At 38.0% G+C, this 27,642-nt stretch overlaps 1 protein-coding gene across 3 annotated transcripts in view; it reads left to right on the top strand.

Annotated features, from left to right (window-relative positions):
* The window catches only part of robo2 (roundabout, axon guidance receptor, homolog 2 (Drosophila)), a 314,222-nt gene that overhangs the window by 5,169 nt on the left and 281,411 nt on the right, over positions 1-27,642 (top strand). For all 3 annotated transcript variants that reach the window (XM_071495715.1, XM_071495714.1, XM_071495713.1), the window contains exon 3: positions 1,487-1,618. In XM_071495715.1, coding sequence (XP_071351816.1) covers positions 1,501-1,618 — 118 coding nt within the window. In that variant the 5' untranslated portion in view covers positions 1,487-1,500. The remainder of the gene's footprint in view (positions 1-1,486; positions 1,619-27,642) is intronic.

The raw sequence follows: 27,642 nt of genomic DNA on the forward strand, positions 1-27,642 counted from the left end.
CTGAGGACACAGACAGGATGTCTATATATAGGCCTTAGTGGGGCAGCCAGGTGTAGGCAATCATACCTGGTCTGTTTTTCAGCCAAGTGGAGTTTGTTTAAATGTCTTTAGCTTAGTGCTGAAATGTAATGTTCACACTGAATATGATTTTTCCTGTTTCCTATGAATATATAGTTGGATTGGCTTAATTTGTTTTATTGTTTGGCAGCCCACTGTAGTAATTCCTTTTAATTATGTCATTATCCAATCAGTTAGTATGGTCCAGAGTAAAGCTGTAACAATCAATCAATTAAATGATTAGTCAATCAAAAGAAAGCTAATTGATTACTTAAAGATATTATGTCAAAAATGCCAAACAATTGCTCGTCCCAGCTTCTCAAATGAAAGGACTGGCTGCTTTTCTTTGTTTTATATGATAGTAAAGGCAATGTCTTTGGGTTTTGGAGTGTTGGTTGATTAAAACAGGAATTTTGAAAATGACACAGTTGGTTCTGGGAAATTGTGAGGGGCGCATAGTGGGGGCAGAGGAGTAGGACCACTGTTTCTGATGCCTTGTAGATAGACTTGCAAGTCTGGAACTCACATTTTTTCTTGTAATGCAATAAGTGCACCTTCACATCACTAGACATTGTTCCAACCTGCCATTGTTAAAGATAACTTTGCAGCACCACAAGTAACTTAAGCTGTCTTCACAGTTCACATTAGTTTTTGGCCAAATTAGCCTCATTTCATTTCATTTCACTTATTTATTTATTGCACACAAATCAGAATACAATACAAGTGAAAGCATATAAAACAGGAAAACAGCAATGGGTGAAAATGGGACACACTGATACTGAGCCAGATGCTTGTTAATAGGCGCCCAGTCACTGCAAGTACAAATACAATTACAGCCACAAAATACCTAAATCCTAATATCTAATACTGAGGCAACCCCAAAAAGAATAACTAAATAGTCCCAGAACGTGTATCCCATCAATCCAAACATTAAGACCCCTTACTCATAGGCCAAGTGTGACAAATCCTATAGGTGACCTTTGTTATATATGACTGTGATTAATTTAAACTATTTTGATATCAAAATTGTTGGTAGATTCTTACTGTTTTCTTTTTTTTGCTGCAATGTTGTAATAGATAATACTTAATTAAATGTAACGGCAGCATAATAATTTTTTTTCTTGAATGCATGTTTACAGTTTTATCATTACATCTGATAAATTGTTGGTCAGTGAAGGCTTTTTGTAATAATAGTGTTGGTACTTTGGCCAGAGACTAATATTTAGTACTGAACATTTGGTGAATTAAGTATCTGCCAGATCATTTATCTTCTCCGTCTGGCCTCATGAACTCTGTAGTCTTGCATGTTTTCATATCATGTGCTTAATGGCCCCTTGCCTTAACTATATTAAGAAATGTTCAAGTAAAATGGAAATGCTTGCCAGTATCTTAATAGCTTGTTTCTCACTATATATTTTATTTCCCACAGTACCCAATGGTGCCATGGCTACAAGGATCCAGAGTAATGTGGGATGCAGAGCGCTCCCACTCGGTGTGTCGTCCTCCACCTTCCAGCTTGTTCTGATTCTCTGTGGTCTTTTACAGGATGCCCAGGGTCAAGGTAAGACTTAGATGTTTTCTACTCTATTTCTATTTTGGCTCCGCTGCAAGACAGAGAACATTGTTATTATTTTTCTCACAACTTGTGACCAGGGTGACACATACTTCACATTTAATTATACTTTTGTTTTCCTTTTCTTACTGTGGTACTAGTGAAAGGCTCTAATGGACAAGGTTTTATAAAGCATTGTTCCTGGGTAAAGCTGAAATAATTAATTCAGTGACATAAAATTCATCACATACTATTTTGACAACTAATTGTTACTTATCAAGTACAAATGCCAATATTCTCTGGTTCCAGCCCCAAGGACTCTGTGTATTTGCTTTGTTTTCTATCATTGGAAATTAAATATGTTTGGGTTTTGGACAATTGGTCCAACCAAAAATGCAATTTGAAGACATGTTCTTGGGGTCTGGGAAATGTTACTATTTTCAGACATTTTATAGTCAAAAAGCAAGATCAGTTAACAAAAAAAAGTGATAATGAAAATTATTGAGGGTTGCAGTCCAACCATTTTGTCTGTTCTTCACTGAAAATTTAGTTCACATGTAAGATTGACTAATTTATTGACAGATAACTAGATAATAGAGGTTAAGCATACTAGATGAATACTATAGGACCTTAATGTTCTTTACTGCTTCCACACTAAACATCATGAAAACAACTTTTAAATAGAATAAGGAGTAAGTTACAATCTATATAAAACAGGAATATACTGTGAAGCAACAGTTTGATATAGAATGAGAGTATTTAAGAACCAGGGCTGAGTAAAATAAATATTTCATAATTATAGTAAATATACTCAGATGTATAATGTGCAAAGGCACATTATATAAGACATGTAGTAAGCTATCAGTTTGTTTACCAGATTTAATCCTCATATCCAAGGGGGACAAGGCCACTATGCCCTCTGCTGTCAAAGCACTCCACTGGCTTCCGTCCCTCCCTGTGACTGGTTTTATTTATAGCATGGCAGGAATTGCTACACTAACAAGTGACAAGGCCTCAAAATATGCACACACACACACACACACACACACACACACACACACACACACACACACACACACACACACACACACACACACACACACACACATACACACAAGAACACACATGCAGCACACTAGTGCCAGCTTTCAGGGGTGGTAAGGGGCAGCAACAAGGTTAATGCACGAGAATAGGGAGTAGTGTATTCAGCCTGTATGAAATGAACTCTGATTAATGGGCCTCAGCGTTGGCATATGCCAGGATGAATCGTGTGGGAGGATGGGATAGTGCCAGACTAGGAGAAGATTAGAGCCATCCTTATATCCAAATATCAAACATTTACCTGACATTTAGAATAATGAGTTAACAGATAAAGGGTCTCAAAACTTTAGACTTTCAAGCCTAAAATGTGATGATTGTTCTGTTTAATGGTCTTATGTTGCGAACTAGGGAGAACACTGAAGGTCACTGAGCTCATTGTCATGTTCATGAAACCAGTTTGAGATGACTTTTTCCTTGGGAAGTGGTGCATTATCATGCTGCAAGTAGCCATTAGAAGGTGGTATGTTGTGGCCATAAAAGAAGACACATGGCCAGCAACAATACTTGGATAGGTTGTGACATTCAAACCATGATTTGATGAAGGAGCCCAAATTGAGCCAAAAAAACATTCCCCGCACCATTACACCACGACCACCACCAGTCTGGACTGTTGACACAAGGAAGGTTGGGTTCATGGATTCATGCTGTTGATGCCAAATTCTGGCCCTACCATTTGCAAGATTCATTAGACGTGTCTTCTGTCTTCAGCTTTTCTGTTTTGTTGAGAAACCGCATCCACTACAGCCTCAGATATCTGTGAATGGAACTTGATGTGGTCTTCTGCTGTTTTAGCTCATTCACCTCAAGGTGTGGATTGTTCTGAGATTTTTCTGCTCACCAATGTTGAGAGAGTGGCTATCTGAGTTACCTTAGCCATCCTGTCAGCTCCAACCAATCTGACCATTTTCCTCTGACCTCTCTTATTAACAAAGTGTGTGAAATGAACATAAACAGAAACTCTTGACATGCATTTGGATTTCACTGCTGCCACATGTTTGGATAATTACATGAATAAGCAGGTGTACAGATGTTCCTGATAAAAGGACTCTGTGAGTGTGTATCTGGTGTTAGGTTGTTACTGTTTCTTTATTTTTTAGTTGATTAATTTGTAATTTATGATTAGGTGAACTGCCATATGTTTAACTACTTCCTGTATCTCTGGTACTTGTCAGAGATCCATGTGGCCAGTTAAAATTTGGCTTGTAATGTATCTTTAATCCACCTGCAGAATCTTTTTGTATGGAAACTGATTTTAGTGAGAGACTGGAACACAAAAACACTGTCACAAGAAGAGGGCTCATTACATAGTACAGCCTGTAAAAATTAAATAATTGTCAGATTATACATTTGTGGTATGCAAATGGATTAGTAGTTTGCTGTGCTGTGCTCGTAAGGTTTAACTTCTTTTTACTACCATTTTCCTTTTGGCTGACATCTTGTTTTTAGTTTTTCTGCCTCCCGTGCTCTCTGCTTTCTGCTGAGGACATGGTATTCTTGTCAAGGTGAACTATCTGCTGTAGAGACACAGTCAGGACAGTGAGCTTGTCCCGCGTGCTTAGTTTGCCATGCCAGATGTGAACAATGACAAGTCACGTTGATGGCAAAGATAAATAACTTTATAAAGATGTCATGTCAGTGTAAGCTTAAAAGGAAAAGCTTTAAATTACTGTAATATTTTCAAATAATGTTATGTGGCAAAAATAATTGATGTTGCACCGTTATTTATCCTATCAGTCAAGGAGATAACTTTGTTCTTTTTGTTACATTGGCTGTTCAAGCAGTAAATTTTACAGTATTCATCATGAAAATTGCACCGGTATGGCCATTAGACGGTCTTCTCCTCCTCCTCCTCCAGTTAGAAATACAGAGTTGAACTGCTGAGTAAACACTGGTGAAAATGCAATACCATTATCCAACACACATTAAGAATCAGGCTTTTGAGAGATTAATGTTGGACATTTTTCAAAGGGTTAGTTCTACAGGGCTTAAGATTATATAACAAGGAACCTTCATTCTTTCAATTGAATTTGGTTACTGTTAACTGCAAGGAGTGTATATAAGGATATTTATCACAATATTTACTATCTTATAGTACTGACTATTAATTATGTCCTGAATCAAACACTAAAGACATCAGAAAGTCCTCCCACACACAAAGAGAGATGCACATTCATTTTGAATCTGTATTCACCTGCTGCTCTGTAGTTTAGTTGGCTTTGCCCAAGGATTAAAGCAGGGTGACTGCAGGTCTTGTGAAAATCTTTAGTTGTTTTTTGATCCTTTGTGCACTGTTTTCCTAGTGATATCAGCAACGTCCAGCATTCTGCTTAGGGATGGGTACTGGGGGTCAGTCTTAATCTTCCTGATTGGTCAAAACTGTAATACCTATAAGGTCCTGCAGCAATCAGGGTCGGTGTTGAACATCATTCATTCATTCATTCTTTCATTCAATCATGCATTCATTTTTTTTTCAGCATTATCAGGTTTCCCACTATTAGATGAACTTTTTTCTTATGGGTTGCCCCATTATATGATTGTTTATGCTATATGTGCGTGACTATGTGGTGTTAGTGTTTACATTCTGGTTAAAATGTCTGGAAAAGAGGGTTAAAGCAAAGTGAATAAAAACACAGTACATGCTGTGTGTATGACAGAGCTGTTACCATAGTTATTTGTAAAGGAGGCAAAACAACACTGATACCTAATGAGAGAAGATTTGCATGGTTTGGTGTTTTGAATTGAGAACTGTGGCTATGGATCTGTTGTGATAACTGTAGCATCATTATTACTGAGATGCCACTTCAACAGTTCTTTTCCAACACTTTTCTTAGCATTCAGTTTGTTTGATTTCTACATCAAGTCATCATTCTGTGTTTTGAGAATTTTTTGGAAGCACATTATAGCCCCTTGCTTTGCCCTTCATACTCTTTGTAGATGTAAATCTTTGCGATATGAGCTGGGAATTTGAGCTCATCATACTGCTGCAGTCATCCTTAATTGGTCTGTTCAAGAGCATCATCTAAATACCTAATATAGAAAGTGGGCTGTTGATGCTGTTCTTGGGCCATCACATTAAACTGTCATACAACTCTAATACATCTGTTTTATGGTAATTCAGCCAAGTCACGATCTCTGATTAAACAATCAATGTGAATGATACACAAGTAATTTCTTAGATACACTGGACAACTCTGGGTACATCACTGGAGGCACTTCAGCTGCTTGTAATGTGCCAAAAGCCAACTCTGCATTATCAGCAGCTGTGGAAGCCAGCCAACCACCTGGCAGATTGATTTTTTTATTACCAAGAATAAATGGATATTGAATCTGTGAGTACCAGAGTGACCTCGCAATGAAGACACTAATGTATTTAAGTCTAGTATGGGAAAGTACAGTTTGACAGCCAAACTGATTCTATTAGGTGTAGTGTTTTACATTTACACAATGAAAAGTGCCCAAACCTGTGACACTGCGAGACTCATTACACTGGCAGTGGTCATATTTTTTCAACCCCCTAGTTAAGTACTTTTTGATTTGTCATGCTATATTTTTGTGTTAAACAAACAGCACATATCACTAAACTAAACTGTATCAATTTATATGTATATGTATATCTGTAATCCACAAAGTTTATCTTCATAAGGAATCTTAAGAGCTGATACAAGACGACTTCATGCATTATGATGTAATATAACAACAGTTGTAAGTACAATTCTTGTTCACAATGACAGTGCCCATTTTGTATTAAAAGTATTGTAGATATCATGTTGCTTTCTGTAAATATAACAGATGAAGAATATGGTGATGGCTTGCCATAACACACCCCAGACAGCTCACTGTCTCCTTCAAGTAAAGTAATGATGTGCTGATATCAGGCAAACATGCCGGAGGGCTCAGACTGAGGCAGGATATGACTATGACTGTCATACCATTTGTCACTGCAGGCATTTAGTTGATCCCAGCACCTAAGCCAGTATTCAAAACGTAAAGAAAGCATGGCAGACATTCAAAGTGGAAGTGTGGTGACACAGAGAAAACAGAACTGTAGACTTAGTGAAAGAACATCTGAGTACGAGTCTTGGCTTATTTGGTACAACTCACATGCATCACATTCTAGGATGCATCATAAATGACAGTAGAAAATACAAAAAGTCTGAATGAGTTACAGAACCTCACATACCTGACTTCCTCTCGAAATGTTTCTACAACAAAATGTGAACATATGTATGAAGATATGTGACATGTTACATTTTATCTTTGTCATTATTGGAGCTGCACTAATTTTACTTCTCTCCCAATACTCCAGTCCAACACCTGATTTTCTGACATCTGCCAATACTATCACAGATCTGATACCATATAGTGATAAATTAGTACCATTAACTGAAAAACACATTTGGGTAGACATAGGATCATGATCTGAAAGAAAACCAGCTGGCAGAAACATTATTTAGTAAAGATTCATTCATATGGAACTCAGGAGAGCAACATAAGTTTCCCTTTTTCTGCTTTCTGTGATCTGCACATTACTGCAGTTTATGGTATTTGTTATCTCTCCAGGATTCCACATGGTGGAGCTAACTTACTGATTTGAGATGTACAGGCTCTTTATCAACCTGACTGCATGACCTTGGAGGGATGACTTCTTTTGAAGAACTTACTCACAGCTCAAGTATTGCTGGTATATATCAGTATTACCAGAAGTTGCTGCCTCACATACCCATGACTACTTTATTAACTGGAGACTCAACACTATAAAACTGTTGACTTTATTTATTATTATTATTATTTATTATTATTATTATTATTATTTCTTTTTTTACAAAGTTGTAGTTGCCTTTGAGCTGCAGCTAGGGTAAACTGTCAAACAGTCATTCTGTAGGATTTAGCTTTCTTAACAATCTCTAGCCTACTATCAGTCTTCTTACCACTGCTGCACACAGTATGGACATTCTTTAGTTTAAATAAACAGTATTATAAAGAATAATATAAACATATTATTTGATATTATGACCCTTTCTGTCTTAAAATAGTATGTATGGTTTTGTTTTACAATTATTTTTTTTTAAATATGTTGCGCCAGTGAGGACATGTCCATTATGTCTTAATTACACTAGATGGCAGTATTGCTTTTGTTAAAAGCAATAATTCACCTTAGCTGTCTAGTGGGAAAAAGGGCAAAGGCTTTAGTTATTTGATAAGTACAATGAAGTGACATAGTTTACAATATTCCTTCATTGTTTAAATCTATCCCCGTCATGCCTTGTTCCATTCACATTAGTTCTGTTGTTACTTGTATCTGTGTCATGGAGGGGCTCTGTAGATTTACACTTTAATTATATTAAGATTGTTTTAACAAAACATTCCTATTAAGGCGAGACAGCGTAATGGTTTAGAGTGGGCTGATTTTCTGTTCTCCAGACCTGTGGGCCTCCAGTATCTCCTTTTTTCAATCAAAGAGTGAAGCCAAAGTCATCTAAGATTCATTAGCCCAAACATGGTTGTTGTAGTCAAATGAAAAAAGCCCACAACACAACGGGGTGTAGCTCCATTACAACAAAAATGACTTCAAAGCCATCTTATGAGAAACACCATTTGGGGAGTTCATTTAGGATGCCTGGTTGCACATACTCATTTTGATGACCTTAATGTCACTGAGCCAAAAGACATCACGCTGGAAGGGTTTTTGTGGCAGTGTTTGTTTTAGAAGACTTTGGCTGTTGTGTTTTTCATCTTCAGTTTTGCTCTGATTTACTGATTTATAGGGTCATGAAATATTACAGAGGGCCATAAAAGCCATGGCACATCTACTGCCCGGTACAGAACAGGGGGAGTGAAATCCCAGTGGACTAAGTCACAGTCAGCGTCTGTGACTCCCTACGCACACCAAGGCCCATTAAGTCTAAATGTCTGGCTTTATGCTTCCCCTTAGCATCACCTCTTTTCCAACTAAAATTGCTGTGATAATAATTCTTATTCCATTTTACAGGAAGAAAATGACATAGTGTGACACACTACAAGTTTATATTATGAGGCTGTGCCCTTTACATTGACTTTTCTGGAGAACTTGATAGAAATAAAGAAATTGCATTTGAATTAATTTTTGTCATTCAGCTGACACTCAAACAAAAAAAAAAAAAAGCCTCAGTTACAAAATCATCAGCTTCACAAGCAATCTGTTCTCAGAAGTTCAAGGGAGGGTAAAACAAGATTTTGTTGCAAATGTAAGCCTGGGTGTAAACTTTCATAGCTCCTACTGCTGAAAGGTTAGTTGACAAAACGGCCTCACCACAAGGTCCATTTAGTAGCTCTTTGATTGTATCGTACAATCTCAAGATGGAGTTTCCCCAGTTGTTACGAGACAGTAGATAACATTTTTCTGGGCCTTTTTAATGGGGCATCCCACTGATATACACATTTCTTCGGTAGCAAGTAGAAAATAGCCCTCATAGCAAATAACCCCGATGACATTATCTGGGTTATTTTATTTTATGTTTAATAGAAATCCTGTGTTATAAACTGGGGCTTGGAGTTTGAAAGACCTGGCATTTACCCAATGAAAAAGAAGTAACAAAATATGCTGTTGAATTACACTATGCGAGATATAGGATCCAGATATTTTGGAGCTTGACTCAATTCTAGGGAGTAAAAGTCAGAATAACTCTATTTTTATTTTAGTGTAATGTTCTCTTGCAAGGTTTTTATGCCTCCATGCCAGTGACAACCAGAGCTGGAGGCATATTGCTTTCAGGTTGTCCGTCCACCCGTCCATCCCATTCTTGTGGACATGATATCTCAGTAATGCCTTGACAGAACTTCAAATTGGGCACAAACATTCACTAGGACTCAAGGATGAATTGATAAGATTTTGGTTGTCAAAGGTCAAGGTCAAAGTCACAGTAACCCCACAAAACACGGTTTTGGCCATGTGAACGCATTATCTCCGTAATGCCTTGAAGGAATTTCCTCAAATTTGGTAAAAACGTTCACCTGGACTCAAGGACAGACTGATTCGATTTTGGTAGCTAAAGATCAACAGTCAAGGTCAGTGTGACCTCAAAAAATACTTTTTAGCCATTACTCAAGACGTCACACAGCAATTATGTCAAATGTTCACACAAATGATTAATATTTTTCTGATTCTGGATAAACAGGGATGTAATTTGATACTAGTCTTAATGGAGTGGAGGCATACAAATACAAGGCAGTAATTCTAGTTTTTTAAACTTTTTCTAATCAGTCTCACAATGTCTGTTTAGTAGCTACTCTTTACTTGATCTTCCACCGTAAAATCCACCCATCCATCCATTTATTAGCCATGCTGCTTATCCTTATAGGGTCTTGGGAGGGGAGAGGGGCCTGGACCCAATCCCATCTGACATTGGGTGAGGTCAGGGTACACTCTGGACAGTTTGCCAGTCCATCACAGGGCTGACATATAGAGACAAACAACCAGTCATGCTCACATTCAAGCCTATGGGCACTTTAAAATTGTCAATGAGATAATGAGCATGTCTTTGGACTGGGGGAGGAAGGCCCTGTGTTTGAACTCAGAACCTTCTCTCTGTCTGTTAACCACTGTGCCACCGTGTTGCCCTTTCCTCAGTAAATAACTTAATTCTATTGAGCAAATACTTTTATATATTTGAGATAAATAAAACTCCAAAAGTGTGCTTTGTGTATCCACTGTCATGGCATCCAAATAAAGGTCAGCCATCTGCACCTAGCAAAGAGAAGTAGCTGAATACTTTGCAGCTGAGATTTCATTTGATTAACAGAAATGAACACTTACACAGCTATAATGGAACATATGACTATGGGCAAACCTGCCTTGAGGGAAGAATTAAAGCTACAGAGGAAAGGGTCCAGTTAACCTTGTCATTCTATACAGTAAGTCCTGCATTATGTACACTTGTGTAATGCGCTTTTTCCCTTGAGAGGAGCCCAGATCTCATTCTCACATTGTGATCCTGTGGCTATAAGAGCTGTGTACTCAGGATTTAGGCATATCACTGTATGCCCTTGGAGAGACAATCATCAAGAAGATCTGTTTGATTTCTGAAATGAGACCCAGTGCCTGTGCCTGCACCAGCTGATGCTGACTATGCATGTCAGTTTTTTTTCTTCATGCTCACCATTGTGATAATAAATTTAGCTGTGCTGCTGAAGTGGGAAGACTCCAGATGTCCTCAGGGTGCTAGAGTATCTGTCCTCTGAGCATGATGGTGTTGTGGTAAGGGTTTTGGTAAGGGGTGTGGCCTGGGCTCCTGCTTTGGCGGTAGCCCCGACACTGTTCTTCAAAATGACATCTGAGGGAGGGACCTTTCACCAAATGCATCACAGTCTCATCAAGTGTTGCAGTCTGCCCAGATTAATGGGGCTGAGAGCTGATTATGCAGCGCTGTACATCATGTCTGTCTAACTGCCTGCTGCTCTCCCTGCCTGTCAATGATCCTCCTGTATCCTTTCCTTCCATGGAAGAAAGTAGAAACTGGCACTGTCGCCCTCAGCGAGGATGACTCCTGTGGTTTACCTCCAGACTTATGCAACATGATGTGGATGAGCAGTTTGGCATTTATCTCAGGATAAAGTACATGTTTGGTGAAAAATCCCCACTATCCTGTATGTAGTAGTATACTCCCTTTTAAAGCCATTTTTCTTTCTCCTGGCCTTTGTTCATACTCAAACACATACCTCATATTAATGAACTACGCTGAGACACAGCGTGCAGAAGGAGCATGTTTTAGAAGTCATATACAGGATGTCCTAAAACAAATAATACTTTAAAAATGTGGAAAAGGTCATAATGTATAGTCTGTGTGGGAGCCTTGTAGTTAAAATTTATGATGGTGTCAGACCGGAAAGTTTAAAGTGTAATTAAATGGATTGGAACTGCTAATATACAGATAGTTTACAACTCCAAAGGCCTCAACTGCTGAGTTGGGCTACCTGCATGTGTAAATTACCTCTGTTGCCGCACCCTGTGAGCCCAGCCCCGTGTGGGGGATGGATTAATCTTCCCAGCACATTATTGAATGTGTTCCGTTGCTTGGGAGCAGCCGATAAATTGTGCTTGTCACAATGGCCCTGCACCTGCTCTCCATAGCCTTGGAATTTCTAACAAAGCATCACATTTCTGAACACAACACTCGAGGCTATAAAAAAATAGTCACAACATGGAGAGAAAATGCTTGAGGAGGGTTGGAGGGGTGGTTTGGGGAGGAGGGGTAGAGAAACACAGGAAAGAGAGGTAGATCAGAGGTAGATCATTTATGGCATACCTCATGCAAACACACACCCTCTATCTCCATCTAATTATTTTCAGATAACCACTGATCAAAAACATAATCAGAGTAAAACATTATATATCAAAGTAAAACATTATAACAAAAGGTCTCAGAAGAGCTAAGAAAAATATCATAGCAAGAACATGTAAATGTAATAATTCCTATTCTTAGCTTTATAAAACCATTATAAAATATAACAATATTGAAATAACTCTGTTAAGTATGACACATTAAATATTGTGTTCACCTATAAAGCTATTGTGCTTCTGAGCTGTGGGACAAATTGTTTCCGAATAACCAGCATTTGACTCTCACCAAGGTACTTGTAATTTTGACCAAAACAGATTTGTGTCTGTGGCAGAGCTACAGATAATGACTTTATTACAGATAATGTATTTCACTGACTCTGTTATCCGGAGTGTCTGACAATGAAAGGGAGAACTGTGTTTTAGTATCTTCCTCAAGACACTTCAACATGGCCTTTGGCTGTTGATCAGACAAAATATTACAGTTGTTACACAGACTCCTACATACAGTGGGCATTGCAACTACAGTTGCCTCACATGGTTCACTTGGAAGTGAAATTCTGGGTGATTAATGGCCATAAACAGTCCACTGAGCAGAATTAGTCAGCCAGCTCAATCTGATACGCTTAAATACACATCCACTATGAATATCTCACATTTGGAAACAAACACAAAAGAATCAATTGGCTCCCTTTACATCCTTAGCACTGTGTAACGATTGAAACAGCTCTCACAACCTTGTTTTTTTGAGCCAGTCTCCCCCACACCTTTCCATGCAATTATTGTCATCCAAATCAATATTCTGTACACTCCATTGAACTCACTAAAGACTATTGAGTTCATGAAAATCTTGGAAATGTCTTTTCTTTACCCCCTGATTTCTCTCTTTTTAGTTTCTGCTTGATTCAGAAACATCCTTCACATATAAAGCACATTATAATGTTTAACTGATTGGATCTTTGATCCTAAAATGCTGAGGGTGCATGGTGTGAAAATACTTTCTCAGTTTCATCAGTAGGGGGAGCTTGCACACTTGCCATCACCTGTGTTCTTCACAAGCTCTTTTTAGTCTTTCGCCATGCGTCTTTATTCATGCTCCACCAAATAGCCCTTTTTCACCCTTTGTTTTACTTTCCACCTTAAAAGGTCATGTGCTGTATGTTTTCATTGCTTTTGTTTGTTCTGTCACATTAGTTGCAAATCGATTGCGGGTCTCACACAGGAGTGATTAGTTTGCTTCATTGTGGAGTCAATGAAAATATTGTTTTTCCTGAGCAAGACCACTGACATCAGTTAAATTAATTTCACTACATGTCCTACTCCATCTTCAGCCTCGTCATTCCTGTCTCTTTGTTTTCACTCACTCACTTCTCACTCTGTCTTTGCTTCTTCCGCCAACCACCACCCACCCCCACTACCCACCCTGGCTGCGCTCATGCAGTTTCATCCCTAGAGGTGAAGAGCAGACTCCTATAATTACCCAAGTGTCTGTGAAATGAATCATTGGGCGGCTGATTGAGCTGCATGATGGGAAACATCCATCCTGAGTAGTACGACTGAGTGTTCTCAGCCCTCTACCCCATCTCTCTGCTGATGCCCAGGGCTGGCACGTGTGCATACTCAATGCCACTGCTGAGAGAGACAGGGTGTGGTCTGCAGCCGCTGTGTGCTGTAGCAGAAACCGTGACAGCTCACAGGGAAATGTAGTAATCACCAGCAGTGGTATATTTAACACAAACAACACCTGGATTACTGCTCTTGAGTCAGTATTGACTGGTTTGTTAAATTATAAGATGCAAAATTTGAAAGTAGGTATGTAAGATTTTAAATGAGCCAAGTGCATGAGCTATATATATATATATATATATATATATATATATATATATATATATATATATATATTTATCATTATTAAAAAGTTACACACCTATGCAGACCAGGCAGTCTGATAAGTAAGGTGGGTGTTGGTGGCAATTTTCCAAAACTGATGCCAATATATTTGGTACAGAAACTAATGACAAATTACTCATAATTAATTACTCAAACTAAGATATTTTTCAGAAGCTTCATTCAAATGTTTCTATTTAGCCCTTTTTTTTTATTTAGCAAAAAAACACCAAACGTTTCATTGGTTTATCAATGTTCAATGGTTTGTCAACAAAAACAACTGTAAATTGCGTTACCTAAATGAAAGATAACATTTTTAAATTATTACTCAGATCAGAAAATATTAAGATATATAAAGATAAATATTAATAATTAAACAAGGCAAATCTGATCAAGCATTTAATGACAACTTTTATTTTCTTTATCATGTTTATTGATGTATTTTACCAACACATGTACTTTGTAATTCCTAGACTAACTATTACAACCAGCTTCTTGCCACATCCTCAAATGTTGACGCTCTTAAAAATGGTGCTCTATGTACGGCTTGAGGTCTTATTTTAAACTGTGGATGATATGCCTTCTGATGTAATAAGACCTTGAGACAGTGGTGCAATCAACACAGATGTCAGCATGTTTTTATAGATTTTTATCAATACAATCACCACAGAGCATAGCAAAATGAAAATGTTTATCTTGTATCTACTGTTAAATCTTTGACTTTATGAAAGACATGAGACAACATTTGCAAACTGACTGCCTGTCTTCCTTGGTCTTTATCAGTGAACATAAGTGCACAACAAAGTTACATGCTCCTGAGTTAATCTACTCCTTGTACATTGTTGAATAAATGTGTCACCAGTGACCCCATTTACAAATGGCTGGATTTATAAAAGACACCTCCCCTGTGGTCCTTAAAAACAACAAGATTGTTTACCTGGGGCAGGTGACTTGTAAATATTTTTGGAACTTGACAGCATGATCAACTTTTACAGGAACAACTCTCTCTGCTCTGTGAGCCGACTGAAGTTGCCTGATGATTTCCCATGAGAAATAGATGCCATGACTGTTTATATGACTGACTGAATTCTCACAGTGCCACCTTCAAATATGGCAACACCTCCATCTTTAAAGCGTCATAACAGACTCAATGTACAAATACAAAATCTCTCAATATGTCTGTAACATTTGAACACAATTCACTTTTAAGCCATTTTCTCCCATATTTCTCCCATCCATAATTTCCATATTTTGAGAGCAACTTAACACTCTCTCAGGAAAATCAGTGTTGCACTTTATGGGTTGTACTTCTGACCACTCCAATCTGTGATGTACCCTTGCAGTAAAGTGCTTTTTAGATATATTGCAAATTATAGTATGTATTCCACTATTATGACCAGAATCACTGTGAGTGGTGTGGTCAAGATTCAGCTAAAATCTGGGTGATTCTGGTAACTGTGGTAAGCTTCAGGACAGAGCACATAACAACTGCTAGATGGCAGCATGAGTAGGATGTTCAATGTATGTGTAGCTGTCCTTAAGGTGCTCCAACCAAAGTGCTTGTGGCTGGTTGAACTGTGCCTGTGACCCCTTCGGCCTCTACCTTTCTGATGTTGGATTTGGGGGCCTGCGTTCAACAAGTATTGTAACTTTTTGAAACCGACAGTCAAAATCACACCACTTACATACAAAATACATTAAAAAAGGTTTAAAGGATAAAAATACATAAATATAAGTTATTTAATATCAATAATGTAAATATATTGATTGTGATGCAACTTGCAGCTCACATAATGAACCTGGATACTTCTTCTTTTAACTTTATATAACTTTGTTGGGATTGATATTTACTGTGTGTGACATTGTTACTGAACAGCTTTAGTGTACTTCTTTGCATGAAAGTGACTATGTATACTTGCACCTTGTTAGGAGTGAGCACTGTGTCAAATGGCTAATTTCTTGCATCCAATTTCAGTCATTAAAAGACAGTGAGAGATGCAAGTCTGCAATACAACTTCAGTCATATTTGTGCTCAGCAGTTTAGCTTAAAACTCAACACTCAAAGCTTTAGTTTGCTCTCTCAAAGCTCAATGACTGCTGCTTTGATGCTGACTCTGTGCTCACAGAGACGAAGAGAGATATGAGAACAAACAGTGTGTGACAACAGCCCTTCTCCCTGGCTGGCATTAGACATGGGACTTTATACTGGGGAGAGGATGAGTGCTGTGACAAAGTCAATAGGACAGAGGGGGAATGAGACTGCATGGGCTTGATTGTTTAATTAGACTTTACTTCATGGCATGCCAAGCCAAATGAAAAAAGAGGAAAAAAGGATTGGGGAAAAAAATCCTGACATTCTTGGCCAAAACTCATTGTCACAGATTGTGATGGGCTCATGAGATTCTGGTGAGTTGCTGATAGTGTTGTCATTTGTGGAGTTTGCACTTCTGTTCAAAGCCAAGACTTTGCACACAATCAAAAATTTTAATTTAATTATTATTTATTTAAAACTTGCTAGCAGAGTCATGCAGTGTGATATTGAACATTGCATTGGCTGTACTTCCTTATGCCTCTCATCCACTTCAGAAATGTTACTGCCTCTGTCAAAGCAGATATTTGATCTGATGTCATTTTGGGCTAAAATGATTCAGCTAATCCATCACTTTATAAATGTATCTATGTTTGCTGTCACTGAATGCTACCTGTATTGAGAGAGTTTGAACCTTGGGAAAGAGGCTCTGCTCAATAGAAACTCTCAGACCAATAAAGCTTGAGGCCTGACTGGAAGTTCTGACTGGGCCCTTTTGCCCTGACATTTTCCAGACATTAACCAATGAACAAAGGTTCCGGTGAAATAATGCACATGGTTTAGTGTTGATACTGATTGATTAGACCAATTAAAAAGTGAAGAATGAAAACAGTGTTTCTAAATCTTCAGCATACTTAAAAGTATGAGTCGACATCAGCTGAATGTTTAGTTCTTGCTTATTTGCTGATTGTGTGGTTCAGTGGTTGTGTTTCATGCCTTACTGCCGTGATGTAGAGGTGTATACATATTGTACATACTGAAAGAAGGTAAGCTAAACTCTCTACATCACCATGGCTGTTTTTTTTCTGCTGTCCTTAGAAGAACACAGGGACAGACCTTCCCAACTAAAACCTCAACAACAAGAGTGGAGGGAAAGCTAGTAGAGCTTGTGTGATATGGTTTAGAGCTGTACGGTAAATGCACTGAGGTGTGCCAAGCTTTTTGATGTGCAGAAATTTTGAACCAAAAAAGGGCCACTACATATATATCAGTCTTTTGTCAAGTTGTTCTTTGACAGTGATATGACATCTGTCCCTCCAGTAAACATTACAACGTGAAAAGATACTAGATATTCCCCATTGACTTGTCTCAATATACTGTAATTCACTAGCAAGCCTGATTTACAGTACCTCTGATTGAAGAGCGATTCCCACCTGTCTTGAGAAATTGACAGTACAATGTTCTGTGACATCTGTTTGCTGTTGCTGGGTACTCTTGGTAATCCAGTGCATTTGTATGGAGCAGCACCTTCATAACTGCAGTGGGTCCCCAGCAGCCTGAGAGGGATTATGACTGCATAGTTGATGTACCTGACTATTGTCAGAGCTGGCACATCCACCCACACACTTCAACACAATTTCACCAAGCCATCCTAGGCTGAAGAATGATTGAACTCTCGACATATTAAAGTCCTTCTTGTGTCCTTCCTTTTTTTCAGTCTTTATCATCTACAGTCATTTGTCATCATTTCACACTGTCTCTAAATCTGCATTCAGTGAACATGCATACTTATTTTCCAAAGTGAGAAAAATGATAGATTATTAACCTAAGCTTTCATTTTAATTTGTGCTTTTGTTGACTGCTATACACAGTATTTCCATCCTCAAGAAGGACCATATATTACATTTTTCATATGGTTTCTGCTCTGAAACAAACAAAAGATATTACTTTGTGTTTTTTTCTATGTTTAATGCATTACTTGTTGAATATAAGTGCTTATGAGGCCTGATAAGATCCGTGATAATGACACAGAGTGTAATATCACTGCTGTAGCCATTGCTTGACTAGCCAGTGTCTGAGATTGGGACAAAATGCCTGCAAGGATAAGCTGCACAAGGCAGTTTGAGTGTGACAGTGATTTTATACAGATTTATTGAATTTTCAATAGGAAATTGTCGGGGAGGAGAGGGGGTGGGGTGGGGGGGCACCAAACTAATAAAATACTGCAGGCTATTTTCCTATAGGGCAATATTTATGACTTTTTTCCTTTTGTTGAAATGCGCCCTCAATAAGGGCAATAATAAGAGTGGCACAGGTTTGTGCATTTGTCTGTAGGCTATGTTGTAATTGTGAACCCCCATCGCCCTGCTAAAAAGGGGATGAGAGAGGGCCAGTCACACTGCATCCAAAATGACTTTAGTGCTGCCTTTATTCTCCTCTCATGCTGACACAGTTATAGTCAGTCTTTCTTTTCATTTGCTTCCCTTTATGCTGTCTGATTTTCCAATGCACTTAGGACAGAAAATGCTGAAACAAGGGAATGAAGTTCATTTGGTGTACATAATATGTGTGCTGTGTTACATCTGTGAGATTACTTAAGAGTGTGAACGGAATGCAAATATCTGCCCTCTTGATTGTCAGTAAATTTTGAACTTTATGATATGTTTAAAGTTGCTTTCACACCAGTTCATTCAGGATGAAGGAAAAAAAAACGGGCATTGTTACTTTTTAGTTCTGGTCCGGTTTGTGTTCACACTAGCTCAAAGCAAGAGGAGAAGGAGGAGAACAACCAACTCATAAACTGCACCATTTACATGACTATCATCCCACATCATCTTGGACACATGTGGGAAAATCAAATTTTATAGCTGACAGCAGGTCATACTGAACTTTTCTGCTTCTTATGTGTTTATTTATCTTCTCTTGTGTAAAAAATGGACCACAAAGACATAACAGATTACATTGCATTATTAGTGGCGATTACAACTCCTAACAGATTATCTGCAAAAATAAATACAGTGCATTCAGAAAGTATTAAAAAAATAATTTTTTCCCTCCTCATGAATCTACACTCAATGCCCAAAAGAGGGAAAAAAGTGAAAACAGAATTTTAGAAATATTTTCAAACTTATTAAAATGGAATCTGACATAAGTATTATGTAAATTGACATAAATATTCAAACCCTTTTGCTATGATGCTCGAAATGCTGCCAGAAAAAATTCTTTCCCCAAGTTTCCCAAGAGCACAGTTGGTCTGAACACTTTCTGACTCCACTGTATATGCTACTTGTCCAGATCCAGTCCATTGTTCATAATGTTGCTTCCTTTAGAGTGTTCAATCCACATATGGAATAGTAATATTTTTGAAGGTTAGGTTTGAAGGTTTTTGAATTTGTGCTTAAACCTCACACTAACTATTGTTACGATCCTGTGGATGGTCTGTTTTGCTTTCACAACTCAAACAAACTGCACAGAGACCACTTATAAGCAGACCCAGCTTTACAGGTGGTTTAGTCCAGACCAGAATTTGACTGAGAGCGTTCACACAACCCTAAAGAAAATGAACCAAACGGGCAAAGTTGTCGTGAAAGCACTCAAGGGAAAATGTTTAAATTAGCCTACAAAATTCACAGGTAATCGAGCTTTTGTATCAGAATTTCAAAATGTTGTTGTTTTAATGTTTCCCTCTGATCGCAGGGCTTCAATTCTCTGTCACACATTAACAAATTGTTTCAGATAGGCACCATTATCCTCATTTAGACCTTATAGAGCAAGACATGTCAATTGGACAGCAAAGCCCCCCCCTCACTTCCACATTTCCTATTTTTAACAATGACAACTCTAATCACCTGAAATTGATATTTTAAATGCCAAGTCTGGAGCTTCATTAAAGTGGTGTCAGGGCCAATAATAAATATCTTTAAAGTAGGAACAAATGTGTTAAATAATGGCTTAAATCTAATTCATATCATCATGTTCTCTTGTGAAAGCTATTAAATTGTTCTGATTGGCATATACCTCTTTGTCTGGAGGCTGAAATGAGCAAGGACCCATATTTTTGTTAAGCATGATATGAAAGCATTAATTTTCACCAGCAAACCTGACAGAACAGGGCTCCTAGGGGCGAGTTAATACGAAATGATCACATTTTCACTCATAATCAATATTGGTCAGTGACAGTGGTCCCCTATTTTTCATCCCGCCAGTTGTCTGGAGAGAATGATATGTGGCTCTTTCCTGGTAAAGGGCCCTCTCAGCGACTTGGAGATGGAAATGGCATTTTTAACAAGTGGCCTGGGAAGCTATTGATTATAGTGCCATTTCTCAGGCTGCAGTTTCTATGCCCTGAGAGCCTCTCCAACCATGTATGCCTATTGGTTCTTCACGGAGTGAAAGCAGGAATATGAAATTGTGTCCACTGTTTTATGTTGTTTGTTTGTAACATTTACTTTGCTTTTGTCATGATGCCACTTTGTTGTGTTTGTTGGGTCTTTGACATATCATTGATCTTAGTTGTTCGAATGCAAAGACAAAACATCTGTTTGTAACTAAAGTTGTATTGTTGTTTTTTTCGGCTTTTACATCTGTTTACATAATTGAAAACCCCACAAATTCTGGCTGTTAATCTGTGTGGGACGTAGTTTGTATTAGAAATATGACAAGCTTTAACTCTGACATTTTTTTAACTGGCTTAGAAAACCTGGAACCATTTTATCCATTTTGGTTCATAACGGGCAAGGATATTTAACTGGAAAATTGCATGACCCTTATCACTAGTGGGCTTCCGGTTGTTAGGATATGCTTTAAAAATACAAGGTATTCCTTCAGACAGGACTTTAGCTGGGACAAGTTAGCATCTTCTTGTGCAACTGCATTTTTTTTTTGTCAGCCTCTTTCATCATCAGTCATATAAAACAACAACAAAGCTGTTCTCTTAATTATGTCTGGATATAGATGTTGTTTTTCATATTTCAAATAAAGGACTGAAACTGTCCTTTTTTTTTGTTAGGTGAGTACTACAAATCGGCTGTCATGGACTACACTGAAATTGCTGCTGTTTGAAAGATCAGATTCTGGGAGGTAATACAAGATCCTGTCTGCTGTGCTCATAAATTTGTAGGAAGAAAATTCTGTACAGCGCCTTGTTAGGTTGACTTCAGGCATAGCTCACTTTTGCAGCTTATTTCCCATATGACACCTTTCCCTCATTGTTCCCAAGCCTACTATATAATCTTGTAGTATTGAGAGCAGAAGCAGTCTAGTAACTCAGCAGCATAGCAACTTGAATTGTTTTTTGGGTTTTTTTTTGCAACCTGTTAGGTGATAACCGAATCTGGAAGAAGGACTAGAAACCATGGATGTCCAGAGCTGATCCACAGGAATATGATCTGGGCTAATCCAGGTATAGGTGCCTCAGACACTGTCAACACAAGTTAAATTAAAAGATAAGGCTGATATTATTCTGTATTGTCAACAAATCCCATGAACAAAAAACTCGAACAATGTCTTAGTCTGTCCTTCAGCGCTTCCCTCCCCTTTCTCTGACATTCAGCCGCAAGTCCGTTTGCTCCTACTGAAGAGGGAAAAAAAATAGGTCACAAATATATAATAAAGTAAGTCAAGTAATTTCCTGTAACTGATGGATACTGTAGTTTCTGTTGTTACTCAAACAGAGGGAAATGGTTCATCTTTTGGCTAAGGATAGGCACCGAAACCCATTATTAAACGAGAAGCGGGGCTAAATTTTTAAACATTGATAAGCTCCGAAGTTATCAGTTCTGCTCTTTGTACTGGAGGAATTAAGAAAATCGATTTCCTATTTGTTATGCTACATAGAAGTTCTCTCACACATTTTATCTCACTAACATCTGTTTCTGATTAAGACATTTTTTATAGCTGGATTTCCATTGCATTTTTGCGCAACATAGAATCATTTTTTCGAGAGAAATTGATAAAACACAATTGCAAATGGTCTCTGTTTCTCACTCAAACATAGCTGTTCACAACGGCTTCACTTCTTACTGCTTGATTACCATAAATTAGCCTGACACAGCACTAAAGCTGGCGACACATCCGGCTTTCACAAGTGTTTGCACCAGTTTACTAAAGTTTTGTTTATAGCCAAACTTTTAGATCTTAATTATTAGTACTACAATGGAACAGAGAATGTTACGTGTTTCAAAATGGTAGAAATAAAAAATCGCATTTACATTGCCGATTGCAATAGGCTGCACAAAACTCAAACTTGAGATGTTCTGACTTGATACACTTACCCATCTCTCATGTAAATAATGGTTTAACGCAAGGCAGAAGTTAACAAGTTAGCATGAACTACCTGCTGGCACATATCTATTTGCCAGATGGTGGATTCACCTGGGTAAACAGATTTGCTGAGTCTGATTGTGTCATCCTGGTGTGAGGGCCCACCGAGACACAGCTGGCAGGAAAGAAAATTGTGTATTTGATCTGTGGCATGGGTATTAACCTGCATTAAAGGAGGAAGCATTTGTCATGATATTAAACCTATGTGTGGGATAAGGTGTTTAATCTGTAGCAGTTATATCGTGACTGTCTACAATATATCAGTAGACTAAATCAAAGTAAATAAAAATGTCCTAAACTCAACACTGTGTCGACACAGGACTAGTGGTGTGAGCAGCACATACGTAGAGCAGCAGCAGTGGCTTCAGTACTCATCTTAGTCTAGACAGGATGCGTTCAGGCACGGTATTCAGTGTTTCCCACAGAATTAGATTGTAAATGTGTTTGTGAGAGAGAGAGAACAGGACAAGGAGGGGTTGAGCAAATCAATGCATTGCACACAGCTCTACAATAAAGCAATGGGGCAAAATACTAAGTTAGAGATCTTTTATGTTATGAGAGGTGTAAAAGTACTGTCGTGGGCCAAATGAATAAGTACGGAAGGGGTAGAGCAAGGGGAGATCCACTAGTTATTCCATTGCGGATGGTGTCATTCTCTGGGAAAGATAAAAAAAAAACAAACATACAAACAAAAAAAAAAAAAAAAGCTAAAACAGGCTGTCAAATATACTTTGGCAGGCATTAATATACCTGGGTTCCCCGACTACAAAAAGGGTATATGTGGAAAACACTGCTATTGAGTGTTGGTCACCCTTGTTTTGGCAGTGCTCAGAGTGCTAAAACACACTCACTGCTCACAAAAGGGTAAAAAATAGACACAAAACGTAAAAATATGCTTTGGTCAAGGTTTAACTCCTACAGCAAGAGTGAAATGCAAGCTGTTATGTGGCCTGTGTAGACAGCTGGGTTGATGAAAATAGGACCATATCTTTTCTGCCAGACACGCGTGAGGTGCATAAGGAGGCAGGTTGAACTTAATGTTTACTTACCTCTTCAATGCCATTTTTTAAAATGTTAGATTCTTCAGCCTTTCACAGTGATTGTCTGTAGCGCATGGCCAGTCGCAGTTTGGTTGTCTTACAGTAAGTGGAGTGAGTCATCATGGCAGTGTTTGGACTTGTGCTAGGTATTTTCAAATCATCTGCGATGGCTGAGTGTGTCAAGAGCTTTTTGTAAGCCAGGAGTATGAAGAGAAAGTGTACACAAGATGACAAGATAGAATACCTGTTGAGTGTAGTCTCTTTTCCATTCTGCAAAATTTGTGTTTATCACACAAACAGTTTCACAGTGCCCCTGTCATTTCGTTAGAGCAGATCCCTTAACTTGGAAGAGAAAGCCTCTGACAGTAGGGCTGACAAGATTCTATAGTAAGATATAGTTATGTGCTTGTTAGCAATTTTTGTATTGCTTTTAAACAAGGAAAACAACAGTAATATCAAACATGAAGATAGGGTTACAGAAGAATAATGGAAATAAAACAGGTAAAATTAAATGGACTTTACTCTTTCTATAACAATATCTCATAGAAGAATAATTCATTTCAGCCAATCACCTTAACATGTAATTAAACTAGGATTTTCTCTGCCTGTGTTTCAGGCAATCACTGGTGGTTCCGTAGCTTATTGTAGCTGAGGAAAATTTTAGTATAGGTTTGAGGTTGGACTAAATGTACATTTTGATACAGGTAACCATATGCCCCTAGCATTCATTTCTAACTTTTTTAAAGTTATTATTATTATTTTTTTTTAACTAGGTGCAGTTTCTAGTTTGTTCATAGGGCGCAAGCGTGTGCATCTGTTAAGCAACATTTTGTCAATGTTGCTTAACAGATGCACAACTGCAGTCCTGGCACAACAATTTGCAGAGTGGAAAAGAGGTTGGTGCAGGATTGTAGAAAGACTGGGACATTCCCAGATGGGGTTAATGATGGTCTCAATGTCCCTTTTTAATTAGAATTTCAAAACATTTTAGGATAATGATATATTATGTAATATATTATGTAATCATTTATATGGCTACAATAACAATAACCTGTGTTAACTTTTGTCTTTTGAGTATGCAAGACCTATCCCCCATAGTGTAGTTTTCTTACTGAAGGAGAACAGCTGGTGCCGTCAGTTTGAATTCAGCCAGTAATAGATTCAAATGGTGACAGGTTTTCACGGCGGAAAGGAAAACTGTCAAAATGGCCATACAAATCTCTCAAACCATTCTTGCAGTGTGATCTGCTTCTCCTTTGTCCATCCATGTGCTCAGAATGTTCTAGTCACTATGCTCTAAATCTTCACCACAACCACCATATATTTATGAAACTATGACTATTTAACTATGGAGTAATGGTTTGAGAGATGTCTGGATATTTCAGTACTTTGTCATTATAAATTCAAGCTGGCAGCAGATACTGCTGCCCATGATGATCATGAAAATTGTGCCCTTGAGAGTTTGTGCTTGGACCTGCCCCCCCGTATTACAGCTCCATATTATTATAACCTGTGTTACAGCCTGTGGATTGACAGGAAAACAAACCAGCAAAGTGTGAGCATACAACACTGAGTTGTTTCAAACAACAACAACTACAGCAACGACAAAGTATCTCTATAGTAGGCTACTTATTTTGCTGTAAGTGTAGCAATATTTGAAAGTAAATCCTAAATTTACCAAAGAACCAACAAGGTAAAACAAAAGTTTGTGTAAAGAGAGCGGCTGAACCAGTGTTGTTATTGCAGGTGCAATTAAATAGTTTTCTTGCATTATTAGATCCCACATACAGAGCTAAGTCTCTCCATAATAGATGGAAAGAAAAAAAGTGCATTTTACCTGTTAAGGTTTTCAACTGGCTTCTCGGTGACCTCAGGGCACCTTAACACTGTATAAATGCTTACAGAAGCATCCATTTTCATGTTCGTTAATTGCCTAATTGCTTCCCAACTGTTGTTGTTTCAAATGATGGCTTACTGACCAAGAGGGCAGGTCTCCCAGCTGGCTGTTTGAAAACAACCTATTAATCCTTTGTCACAACTATGTTACAAACTTGGTGGCATTAGCAGTCCATTCAACTCTCATCATAACTTCAGTATTGTTTTTCAGAATGCATGTTGTAGAGTATATTTACTCAAGACAAGTGAGCCTGGTATTATTATAGGCGCTGCTGGTGAATTAGAAACATCTCTGAGTATAATGCAGTCATCAATGACCAGACAGTCACCAGGCATCAATGTAACATCAGAAAGGACTCTAAAGACTCAACCCTTGGAATTGATCCTGTGATGTTAAGCAGACATTGGTTTGGCTCATGACTAGAATGTCAGTATTTGGCGTTGGCCTGAGACATTTGGAAGATGTTGGATTTTGGTTACTTAAACACAGCTTAAAAGCAACAAAATACCAACATCAGCTGTTGTCTGTACACTACATCAAATTAATGTTGGCATTAGATGTTGTCCTGACATTTAATTTTGGTACCCAACATTGTAAACCTACATTTGCCCAAATAACAACATCTAATGACATTGGTGGCCTGCTGCATGCCAGCAGTTCAGGAGGCAATAATTTAATTCTAGCTGCCAAATGTAGTTTTTACAAATAGTATATCTATTTTTGGTTTTATGAATTAACATTTTTAACTCAAAGTTTTACATTTAAGTGATTTTATTCTTGTATAAGAAAATGCATGAGGACACTGTTATCTCAAAGCCACATTGTTATACATTATTATACATTTTTTAAGTTATTTTTATATAGGCAGAATACTATGTAACCATATATATTACATATTTACACACTGCTTTCTGCTTTATTTGTTCAGACAATGACCTTCGTCCAGACCAGTTGGTTTAACTGCCAGTTGTCTCTCTTATTCGCACACAGTCTTTGCAGGTTTAAGGCTAAATTGTTTCATGTACAAAACCAGCTTTTTCTATGATTTTTCCATAGTGCACATGGAAATACTACGTGCTAGTGTGACAGGGAATTAAAAGCTGTAGAGTAATAGACATATTTGGGCACGTAACTCCTCAGACACATGGACCCATCTCCTCTGTTAAGCCTGTAAACATGTCAGAGCAATTGTGTTTAAAAAAAATATAACCTTAGATAAAATAATTTATGGTTTTAGGGACAGATTTTAATTCCAACCTGCCATCTATCTACATTTCACAAAAATATATTTTGCTTAAAAATTGAAATCAATATGTTTGCATGGAGATTTCAAGCAGAGCTCATTCTCAAAAAGGATTCACTGTGCCGGCATAGCAACCACTTGAACACCACCATGTGTGAGATGATAATCACTCTTGTGTCCTTGTGTCCTCTGTTGTTGTTACATGTTGCTCATTAAAGCTGCTTAGTGTGGAGCCAGGCCACAGCTGTACATGTGCAGCCATATGCAGGGATCCTCCTGTCCTTTCTCCTGTATGACACATAAGCTCTGCTGGTGCCAGATGAGCTCTCACTGACAGCTGGATGTAGGCCGGTCAATCCTCACGGGTTCACCTGTCAGCCTGTGTTTCTCTTTGCCTTCTAAAGCAACGCTGACACTTCCTTGGTCCCTATCCCCTACTCCTCTGCTGTCACTCTTTCTCCTCTCCTTCACCTTCTCACTGACTCACTGACTCCCATCACCAGTACAGGGTTAATCATGTAGCTGCTTGGCTAGGGCACTTGTCTTTTCACCATACCAGATCGTCCTAAAGTATTTAACTGTCTCATCTTTATCATGAGTTCCCCTCATCCAGGACACTCTCCTAGTATCATTTATACTTTGAGGGTTTATATCTCTAATTTTGCATTATTTAGCTGTCTTATCACACAGGATATTCACACTGCTTTCAAATTCCCTTATTTCATTTCTGCCTTAGCTTTTATTAAACAATCCTAGGCCACACCCAGTCTCAAATTCATTGGATCTTATGGTTGAATATCAATAAAGATGTTGTCAGCACTGTTGAAATAGCAGAACCTGAACAAAACTGTCCACTGGCAAGCAATTATAAAAGTTCCTGATGGGCATGTGGTGTGACAACACACAAAGGGGAAATTATCAATAGCTTATTTTATAATATTAAAAACATTACTTTAAAAAAAGTTGTTGCTACAGCAAAGAGTAACATGTTCTCATTTATTGGTCTAATAAATATCTGCTATACTTTTTATTAGGCATGACTGTGTGTGATCTTTTTCATCAGATTGAATTTGGTATTATTTCTTCTGACCACTGGAGATGTTCTGTCTGCCAAGTCTCAGTGTTTATAATTTGATTTAATTACCTAAGCTCATGTCATGGTTGTAAACCTTTCTTTTGTGTCGTTCTAGTGGTCGATTTTA

Source organism: Trachinotus anak, unplaced genomic scaffold, assembly GCF_046630095.1.
Source record: "Trachinotus anak isolate AG129_WGS33_773 ecotype Australia unplaced genomic scaffold, CSIRO_AGI_Tana_v1 ptg000014l, whole genome shotgun sequence".
Classification (NCBI taxonomy): Eukaryota; Metazoa; Chordata; class Actinopteri; order Carangiformes; family Carangidae; genus Trachinotus; species Trachinotus anak.